General features: G+C 31.0%; 1 protein-coding gene across 5 annotated transcripts in view; it reads right to left on the bottom strand.

Moving 5' to 3' along the window:
• Positions 1–718: 718 nt before the first annotated feature.
• Positions 719–11,084, bottom strand: part of LOC108745880 (jmjC domain-containing protein 4) — a 37,854-nt gene continuing 27,488 nt past the window's right edge. For 2 of the 5 annotated variants that reach the window (XM_018482280.1, XM_018482281.1), the window contains exons 2-6: positions 8,078–8,198; positions 4,142–4,481; positions 3,776–4,073; positions 2,144–2,414; positions 1,571–2,059 (exon numbers count right to left, since the gene is read on the bottom strand). In XM_018482280.1, coding sequence (XP_018337782.1) covers positions 1,604–2,059; positions 2,144–2,414; positions 3,776–4,073; positions 4,142–4,373 — 1,257 coding nt within the window. In that variant the 5' untranslated portion in view covers positions 4,374–4,481; positions 8,078–8,198 and the 3' untranslated portion in view covers positions 1,571–1,603. Of the gene's footprint in view, positions 785–1,570; positions 2,060–2,143; positions 2,415–3,775; positions 4,074–4,141; positions 4,527–6,358; positions 6,375–8,077; positions 8,199–11,084 lie in introns of those variants that run through there. The other 3 variants (XM_018482284.1, XM_018482283.1, XM_018482282.1) reach the window with 3 other exon arrangements.

Genomic DNA, 11,084 nt, shown 5'->3' with positions numbered 1-11,084 from the left:
CTAAACTTTGCAATAGTGGTTAATTGTTGATGAATGCGTTAGACTTTATGACATGTGATGCTTTAAATATTAGACTTGCTATGCAAGAGATAAAAATTGAGATACTATTGTAAAAAATTAGATTTATATAACAAATGTACAGATGTATGTTGTATGTATGTATACATGTGCGATTGTAGGTGGTAGGATGTATGTATTGCTTATAGCTCTGCTTATTTGTGGCCGGAAAAAAAATTGTATTAAGAGAAACTGCGATAAAATTGTTTATCATATTTTTCAACCATAACAACCTTTTTCTTTAGTAATGTAGGAAAGAATAGCTATCCATTTCGTTTTAAATAGCTCTCTGTTGGTGCAATATCTTTTTATTAGTTTATAAGCTGTGTGAAAAAAAGAAATGAACATTGAGAAAGATTATACAGAATTTCCTTGCATGAGAGAACACATTTTTATTATACAGACGTATCGTACAGACAGAAAAAATACATAATGATTTTTTAAATTTTTTTCAGAGAGATTCTATAAATTCTATGAAATTAATTGAAATAATTGAAGTACTGCTATAGTGATGCAGATGAATTTCTATAACTTTTTTTACATGCATATCTGTATTAGGGATTCAAAATGAACTAAAAATACATATTCAAAAGTAATATATTATTAGTTATATTTATGAATTATATATTTATGAACATTTTTCAATAATGTATATTTATACATTATTGAATTATTTTATTAAAAATTCATGGTTAGGGCAATTTGTCAACATGTCGGGCACTTCTCACTGAAAAAGTGATATTTATATCTTAGAAATTTTGTATATTTTCATTAAAATATATGTACGCACGCTAATGTATATACATACACATGCATATAGGCGCACACATGCGCACGCGCCATCATTAAAAATTAGTTATTTATGCTTACATAATTGAAAAAAGTAAATAAGACAATATGTTAAAGATAGACATAAGTTGCGTTTTGCGAGATATTTTATAAACAGCAGAGACAATGTATCCAATGATTGGATTGCATTTTAGCTTAATAGAGAGAATACAGATTTCTAAATTTTTATCGTAAATCTTTATATTTAGAGAGAAATCTTTATATTATACGATTCATTCACCTAAAAAAAAAAAGTTACGTTTCCTATGTTTAATTATTTTTTAAGAGTAAAAATAAATTTCACTTATATGTCTGCGCTTTTAATATAGCCATGTTCATTATAGAATCGATAGAAGATAATTATTGCTTTTTACTATATGTTTCACGCATTTGCAATCTCTTTCTAAATTGATAATTCCTTTTTTAATTATTTTATAAATTTTACTTATGTCTGCTATGGTTAAATAGCATCTAATATAATGCTTACTGTACAAAAGCAATTTTAAAATAAGTAATTCTGCAAAATGTTATCTTTTAAGAGAAAATTTAAATGAAGTTAAGAGGGGAGAGAGAGGAGGGAGATTTATAAAACTTGACACATATACATAAAAATGACATGATATAAATTATGTAAGTACATGCTATATTTACAACAAAATTTACAATTGGTTTTTTAACAGTTTCTCTTGTTTCGTTAACAGTTTATTGGATTTTATATTTATGGAAAAATTGCATTTTCAATATTACAAGAATTGAGAAACGAAGCAATATTTTTCAGTAAAATGCGGGCTTCATCATTTTTACACATCAAATTATACACGGACAAATCTTGCGCGTCTATGATAATATTCTCCAATATGATTTTAAGTGCTCGCAAATCAAACAGACAATGATTATATCCAAAACGATACTTATTAAAACTGATGACTCGACTCTTTTTTATCATAGCATGTAAACGATTCTTAGCAATAAACGATATAAATTCCAGAAATTGTTTATAGTCCATACCGTAAGAGGTTTTTAGCATCAATTGGCAATGTTCATTCCAGTTCTTCATATCCTTGCAGTCATCAATTTCTTTCATAACAGATCTTAATTCCTGTTTTAATGCACACCATACATTGGTAATATTACAGCCATTGATCCAATTGTGATTAATAGAAATTGTATCTTCCTTCATAAAAGGCGACACATAATTAATTTACCATTAATATCAACAATTTAAATACTCCTTTTACGAAATTCTATTACTATTTACCAAATTCCAAACTTGATGATGCCATCCTGATGGCACAAACATAATCTCTCCTGCTTCTTGAATTACGTCGAAACATTTTAATTTTTCACTATCATACATTTTATACTTCGTATGATCGTTGAGTTCCTCTGAAACCGCATCGTATACCAATTGCCCATAAAGATCACGAAGGTGATCTTCTTCGTGTGGAGGAAAGAGCAACCATCTCTTTTTTCCGACAATATTTGCAGACCAGCTATATGATGTAAAAACATCTGCGTGCAATGGAGTCCTGAATATTATTAGCAGCAGTTAAATCAGTTTATAGAATGACAGGCAATAATCGATACATAAATAAATAAAAATATTAAATCACAGAACAATCTTGGCCGAGATAACACTTTTCGCAACAAGTTATTTTTGGATTTTAAAATACTAATAGCATCAAATTGATGATCTAATTTAATTTGAGGAGATTATTCCAGTTTAATTGTGTTGTAAATCCAAGAGTAATCAGCTCGTAGTTATATATTTAAATTTATTTAAAAAGTACATATAGAGATCCAGATAAACAGGCAAAATGTCTGCAATCTTCTAGCAGATTCGGCAGGTTCGAGCAGAAAATGACGGCAGTCTGCTATCAACTGCGACCGAATTACACTTGTGTTCTGTTAACATCGCCTGTCGATATAATATGAAGGCAAATTGTTGACAAAAACTGAACATATCCTGCCAATTCTGTTACGTTTTTTCTAGCAGTATGTCAACAGTATTATGTACATCTAATTCTGTAACAATTCTGTTGTTATTTTGTTGGCATAATGTGTAGCAGACATTTAAAAAATCTGCTTTCAACAGACTTGGCTATCTGGGGATGTATTTTATTTCAATATCTGACTTTGACTATAAGTGGCGTTATTACTTAGTTTAAACTTTAAAATACAAATTTTTAGAGTCTGATCGAAATTTCGATTTTGATTTCGGTCAGTTTTGATCAAAAATTAGTTTCGATTTGATTTTGGTTTCGGCCAAAATTAAGAGAAAATTTCGATAAGTGATGACTGCAGCACACTCACGCATAATGCATAGTGCATAAGGGAATCAACCAATCGAAATTCTTCTTTTCTATGGAATAAGAGGAGAAAAAGAAAGATTCTGATTAATTGATTTGCTTATGCATTACTATGCGTTATGCGTTACGCAAAAGTATGTGCTGAGGCCTTGAATCAAAACTGTACAAATTGCAATGCGCTGGTGAGCATTCGAAAAACTATTATCTATTGACATCGACTGAGCGATGTCGACTGCAAACCACGCCGACTTCTTTCTTTATTCTTTTTTACTAATCAAGTCGTCACAAATCTAGTGCCTGAAATTCCTTTATAATGTAATAGAAAATTCCTTGTAATAAGGAATAATAAGATATTAATAAAATCTTATTTTTAAAAGAGTACATAAATTTCTCATATTTTGACATTTTCCAATGATTCTGAAAATTATGTAGTGTTTATAAGATTTATTCAATTTCGATTTTGGCAGAAATAGAATAAAAACCGAATATTCATTTTTGATTTCGACCGAAGGTAAAAAAGTTGTTTCGATCGGACTCTACAAATTTTGTAAACAAAATTGTAACATCAAAAGTGTATTTACCAGGTCTCTTTTGGTCCCATGTATACAAACATATAATCATCATTTAGTTCGGGATGAGCAATGTAATATTCATTTAACCAATCTGATACAAAATACTGAGGTACTTCATATATTGGGACATTCGAGAAATTTCTCACACAATGCCAATCTTTTAAATATAACAATGGCATCGATTTATCATAACAGCTTCGCTTATAATCAGCCCAATATTCCAAATAACTCTTCATGGGCATGTTATTTTTAAATTGCGAATTATAAAACTTTCTATTACAATCAGCAACTGGAACAATGGAATGTCCTGAGCAATAAAGATTACATTAATAATCTAAACAATACAATCCTTCCCTTCTTTCATTTTGCACATACCAAACAGCTTGTGAAGCACCTCGAAATTAGGTGCACCGTTTAGTACCCATTCATGTCTGCATGGCCAGTTCTTGATTGCTTGAAAACTGATGACGCACGGTTTATTACACATTAAATACTTCGAGAAGAAATCATTGTACGTCATCGTTGAGTCGATTCGCTCGATCATAGTGGTAACGCAATCATCCTCGTTTGGGTATGAGTCATTGTTTATCTCAATGAGTGTTGACATGATTCGTATGATCGAAATTCGACCTTCATCATTCGGCCTAATGTAGAATCATCGCATTTGTAAAGGCAATGTTTGCAACACTCAGCAGCAATGTAATTTGATGTAAATCTAAATAAAAATTGATAAAGATGTTTATTTCAGTGCCGCTGTCAAGAATGCAAAGATGCCAACGCGAACTAATGCATAAATATTCTTGGTAATTATTAAAATACGAGTCCCTCCTCTCCCTAGAATCTTAAGATTTATTTTCTGTTTCTGCCCGAGGATTGCATTAGAATTGAACTGGGTATCAATCATGAAACTTTATCCCTAAGATGGAAAGTGAAAAATGAAAAATTTCTCTATTAATTTCAATGATAAAAGTTTTCACTTTTCACTTTCCACCTTAGGGATAAATGCCCGTATTTATAATTAAGCCTTATATTTAAGGCTTTTTCTTAAATTTATCTTCAGATATTCTACGAATTATTTCATTGACTATTGAGCATCTAAAGATAAATTTAAGGAAGCTTTAAGTATAAGGTCTGGTTATGAATACGGGCAAAAATTTCATGATTAATATCCTGAATTGAACTAGTGCAATCCAGGGTATTAATCATGAAACTTTTTTCTAGGATGAAATGTGAAAAATTTCTCCATTAACTTCGATAGGTGCATCCAGAAACACGACCGTTCATTCTCTCATCACTCATTGAGCGCTCAGTGAGCTCTTGTTTGATCTATATTTTTAGATCTAATGGAATATACCAATCAGATGCAAGAGCTCACTGAGCGCTCAGTGAGCTCTTTTACCTGTTTGGTCTACATTTTTAGATCTAATGGAATATGCCAATCAAATGCAAGAGCTCATTGAGCGCTCAGTGAGCAATTGTGCTTCTGGTTGCACCTAATGGTTAAAATTTTCACTTTTCACTTTCCATCCTAAGGATAAAGTTTCATCAAGATTGATACCCTGCAGAACTGACGAGTGTAAGCGTGTAGGCAATGAATAAAACACGTTTTAGTGCAAGATAAAAATGGTGTCCCATATTGTTTACATAGAAGTATTAGATTCGTGTGATGAAAATAAATGCAATTCCATTAAACAAAATTCTTAATTAAAGATAATGATGACACAAAGTGTTTTTATATGTAGGCTTGCTATTATTTATATATATTTATTATTTTATTACTCATAAATTCTCGGATAATTATTTAGAAGACGCCCCTCACCTTTAATTTTAATAAAATATTTGTCGCATTTTTGCATGAAACGAAAGAATCTGACAGTAAAATGTCATGATCCGCAAATCCTAGATCCGCAAATCAAGATATTAAGCATTAAAGTTGACGACATTGTAGTTAGGAAATCATCGACTTAATGCAGTGCTATGTACACGTATTTTAATCTGTATTTATTTAGAATCATTATTTCCGATTTTAAGGAAATTAGGCTCATTCGATGCATTTTTATTCAAAACGAAAGTCTGCTCTGTTCTTGCTATGTGCAAAAAGTTGTAAACCCCTAAAGCTTTGTGTTCACGATGCTAGAAATCGGTTCTAGACCTCGGATAAAGAAAGAATTGATCAATTGCAAATTATGTGATCAAATTATTCAAATATGATTTGTTAATTTTTTCTCTGTCCGAAATCTCGGATCGATTTCTAGCATCGTAGACATCGGGCTTAAACGACGAAAGGAAGACGATTTGAATATTAATAAACAAATGTTAATATATCGCTGTAGAAGCAAGTTAATAAAAAATCTATGCACATGAAGCCATAAAGCATGAAAATGTGATCGCAGCACATGCTTTCAACGCGATATTTCGCAGAAATGACAGATTTCCTAATCTCAATAGTCGTCAACTTCAATGCTTAATCTCTCGGTTCGCAGGATTAGGCACAACATTTTACTGCCAGATTCTTTCGTTTCATGCAAAAACGTGCCGAATGAGCATAATTGCACTGAAATTGAAGGTGAAGGGTGTCTTCTAAATAATTACCAATTCTTGCACTATCTGTACAAGATCCGTTTTTTCTGTGGCTGAACTAGTGTACACTAGTGCCTGTACTGCTTGCACTGACTCCAGACCTAGTGCAGCCAGTACAGTAAACTCGTGCATTGAGTTCTGTTGCACTGGAACAAAAAACATCGTCGCTGACGCCATTTTGGGAACATTTTAGTGTACATTTTTTGAACTAATACAACCAGTGCAGGAACAGAAAACAAACCTTTAATAAAAATATACTTATTCGACGCGTTTTCACTCAAAACGAAAGAATTTGGCAAAACAACGCGGCTGTAAATAGAATTATTAAGCATTCGAGACTTTAGAAGTTAAGATATCTGTTATTCCGACTCTCTATACAGTATTGTGTATAGATTCTGCTTTACATAAATTTATTGTTTTAGAAACACAAATTCACTGTTTTAAAAACACAAATTCAGTACTAATGTAAAGAATTTATATGCTTAAACAGTTTTAAACAGAATTTTTAAAGCAGTGAATTTGTTTTTAAAGCAATGGCTGTATTCAGCAGAAAAAGCAGCTTTGGAACTGTTGTAAAATTTTTCAATATGATTAGTTTATACATTTAGATCTGTATGGAATTAAAAGCAAGAATCAATCGTATTGAAGAATTTTACATAGTTGCAAAGCTGCTTTCTTTGCTGAACGCAGCCAATGGATTTGTGTTTTTAAAACAGTGAATTTATGTAATTAATGTAGACCGTAGCGTTGTATCGAGTGGAGATGACAGATATCTTAACCTCTGAAGTCCCGAACTTTAATGCTTAATAACTCAATTTACGAAGCTGATCATCGCGTTTTTTTGCCAGATTCTTTCATTGAGTGAAAACGCGTCGAATGAGTACATTAATTTTTATTAAGATTCAAGGGGAAGGATCCATATTCTAAATAGTTACTTTCTATAATTTTTTTGGTAATTATTTAGAGGGGAGATCATGCTGGAAGGGATAAGGATTGGGCAATTTAGAGTTGCAAGTAGTTTCTTACATATAATACGTATACGTAAGATACGTATACAGAGTATCCCGTAAGTTTTGTCAATCGCTTTTGTGTAGATAGAGCAGACTAAGTCGAAAAATCCTCTATCATTTTCGCAATAGTTAACAAGGTATTAATTACTAAAAAAAATTACTAAATATTGGTCTTGAATAATTTTTTACTCAAATACTATCAACTTTACAGAAAAATTGTAAGAGACAAAAATCATTTATTTTCTTCTTATAAAGTTCTGAGAATTTTTTCAAAATTTTTTAAGAATTTTTTAATACCGTACTTTCTTATGTTAGTAAAAATAAGAAAATGTAGTACTAAAAAATTGATAAAAAATTCTGAAAAATTCTTAGAGTTCTATGAAAAGAAAATAAATAATTTTTGTCTGTTGCAGTTTTTCTGTAAAGTTGATAATATTTGAGTAAAAAATTATTTAAGGCCAATATTTGGCAATTTTTAATAATTAACATCTCGTTAATTATTAAAAAACGACGTTAATTATTAAAATACGAAAATTGCAAAATGGTAGAAAACTTTTCGACTCAGTTTAGTCCGCTCTATCCACACAAAAGTGATTGGCCAAGACTTATGGGACATCCTGTATATAATACGTAGCACGTACAATACATATAAAACGTATAAAACGTATGTATAATACAGATAATATATAGTATTATACGATATAAACATCATGTATAATACCTTATATTTAAAGATGCCAACCCTGACCGGATAACTGTGTGTGCACGCTGTCTCTCTCTAAAATCTCTGCCCTCTCTGTCTATGGACTCCGTGGGCGAATCGAACTACCAACTGTAAAACGCTAAACATGGGGCGGTATTCATACCCAGTCAGAAATGATAATGAAATCGACATCGAATCGACGTCAATTTGATGCTTTCGACGTCGATCAACATTGTACGTACGTAACGTGTGAATTTTTAATTTTAGTAAGTAGCAATCTCAATTTCAATCTTTGCAATTGATGGCTTGCTACTAGGCCAGAGTAGAGTCCCTAGATACCAAAGTCTGGCCATGCCCTAAAAATGGCGTGCGTGTCCGAAATGTGTTTGCTCTCAATTGGTGATATGAATGTACGTTTTCGATTGGAACTGCTATTGTGTGGACACGCCAATCAACAAAGGAGGGATGGACAGACTTTGGTATTCTAAAGACTCTAGGCCAGAGTAGAGAACCTCACAGGGAGAAAGTGACAAACTGCATCCGTTTCCTCTAATTGGGTATGGGCATTAAAGCTCCATAAGCATGGAAGAGATTGGAGAAAACTGTCACGTGACCCCCGTCCTGATTAGACGTTTCACGTAATGCAATTTGCCACTCTCTCTCTAGACTAAAGTAAAACGTAATTCTTGCTTGTATAAGTACCATCTTTAACTTTTCAAAGTTTCTGCAGTTCAATTTGATTTTATCACAAATGTGTAGAAGCTCGAAGACATCTTGTTACTAGCGATTTTTTATTCCTGTGCAGAAAGCAGTTGCTATTGCGGTATAACATGGCAGGATATTCCGCTACAGATGCTTCAGATTCTAATTGGTCGTAGATATTCTTGGTGTTTACGACGAATCGTCGGATTTCCAATCCGACCGACTAGTGGATTCATTGGTTGCGTTTCAGTAGAACACAACAGTTTAATCATTTATGATTTTCTGCTGATAAGAGCATTCTTTTACATCTAAAAATATAATCCAATTAGCGCGAAGAAAACGTCCAACAGTTGCAAAATAAACGTTCTGCTGAACGTTTCGCATTTTAAAAAATTCTCTGGATCTATCGGATTTTGGTTTCTCAGAAGTAATCGGATTAGATCGAATAGATTGTAAGAAGTGCAATGCGCAAATTTGCGTGATGTAAATTTAATAAAAAGAGTGCGTAAAAACAAATAGGTATGTACGTTAACTATTAATTATTGTGTATATTATTCTAAAATATATATCAATAATGGAAATATATACAATTTAGTATAAGAAGTCTGGAAAAGTAAAATATAACTTTACTGTATTAACTTTTAATTATAACTCAAAGGATATTAACAATTATATATGTTATTATATTTATTATACATATTATTATATTTTACAGAAAACTGTTGAAGCCTTATTTGTTAGATTAAGTCAAAATGTTATTGTATTTGTATCGTTTTTTATTAATTTATACTATATAGATATTGAAATAAAAATGCATTTATATTTTATTGTATAATATATTCATATAAATTATTAATAAATATAAAAAACCTATAAGGATGGACATATTTGTCTCATGGAATATTTTTTTTTAATAATGAGGATGGTGAAGAAGATGAATGGCAAATGTATCATATTAGAGAACATAATAACAAAACTCAATCAGCGGGCGAAGTAAGAGTCAACCACATTTTTTAATTTTTACATAAAATTATATATTGTATTAACCGCGATGAAACATCACGCCAAAAAATAATAAATAATAAAACTATAAACTAATACATTACAAGTAACAAGTTTCGGCTACCAGTTTGAGCCCTCTTCAGACATTAGTACAATAAAAAATAACAGAATAAATTGAATTGTCGCAAGTATTCGCATAATCCGAGTAATCACAGTTCGGGTGAGTCTCGATCTCGAAACATTATTTCCGTATGGTTGAACAGTCAAAAGTATTAAAATTGTCATTGTTGAAGTTCAGAAATCATGTGTAAGAAGTTTGAATTAATCTGTCCAAAAAGAACCAAAAAACTTTCGAAACGTGTACAGAGAGAAGGAACGCAGATATGTAAAACAGACATAATGTATCGATTATCATGTACGTTCAGTAGTGAGGATCAACACAGACTTTGAGTCTGTGCTGATGAGTCTTGACTCTTACTTCGCCCGCTGATTGAGTTTTGTTATTATGTTTTGAAAGAGTCCTTTGAATTTGTTTATTTATTTGAATATTAGAGAACCACACTTGAAAATTAATAATCATTATGAGGACATTTTTGGTCCTTCTATATTCTGTCACAGGTAATGACAAAATGTTTATCTATTATTTATTTAAATTTTGTGTCAAATGCTATTTATACAGAACAAAGTAATCACTGCATATTCGTAATGTATTTGCAACGAATAACGTTATTAACACACGGGGTATCAATCATGAAACCTTATCCCTAGGATGGAAAGTGAAAAGTGAAAATTTTTACCATTGAAATTAATGGAGAAATTTTTCACTTTTCATTTTCCATCCTAGGGATAAAGTTTCATGATTGATATCTTGTGTATAGTGTATTGTGTGCTAACATTGTTACGAATATATACTCATATGCAATGATTACTTTGTTCAGTGTAAATAACATTTGGCACAAAATTAAAACAAATAATAGATAAACATTTTGTCATTACCTGTGACAGAATACAGAAAGATAAAATATTCTCATAATAATTATCAATTTTCAAGTGTGGTTCTCTGACATGGTACATTTGCCAGTCATCTTTTTCATCATCCTCATTATTAGAGAAAATATTCCATAAGACAAATATATTCATTCTTACAGGTTTTTTATGTTTTTAATAATTTATATTAATATACAATAAAATATAAATATAATGTTACAATATCTAGTACTCGTATAAATTTATGAAAAATAATACAAATAACATTTTGAATTAATCTAACAAAGGCTTCAACAGTTTTCTTAAAATATAATAATATGTATAATATATATAT

Source organism: Trachymyrmex septentrionalis, unplaced genomic scaffold (assembly GCF_001594115.1).
Source record: "Trachymyrmex septentrionalis isolate Tsep2-gDNA-1 unplaced genomic scaffold, Tsep1.0 scaffold153, whole genome shotgun sequence".
Classification (NCBI taxonomy): domain Eukaryota; kingdom Metazoa; phylum Arthropoda; class Insecta; order Hymenoptera; family Formicidae; genus Trachymyrmex; species Trachymyrmex septentrionalis.
This window is presented reverse-complemented; position numbering and strand designations above follow the sequence as displayed.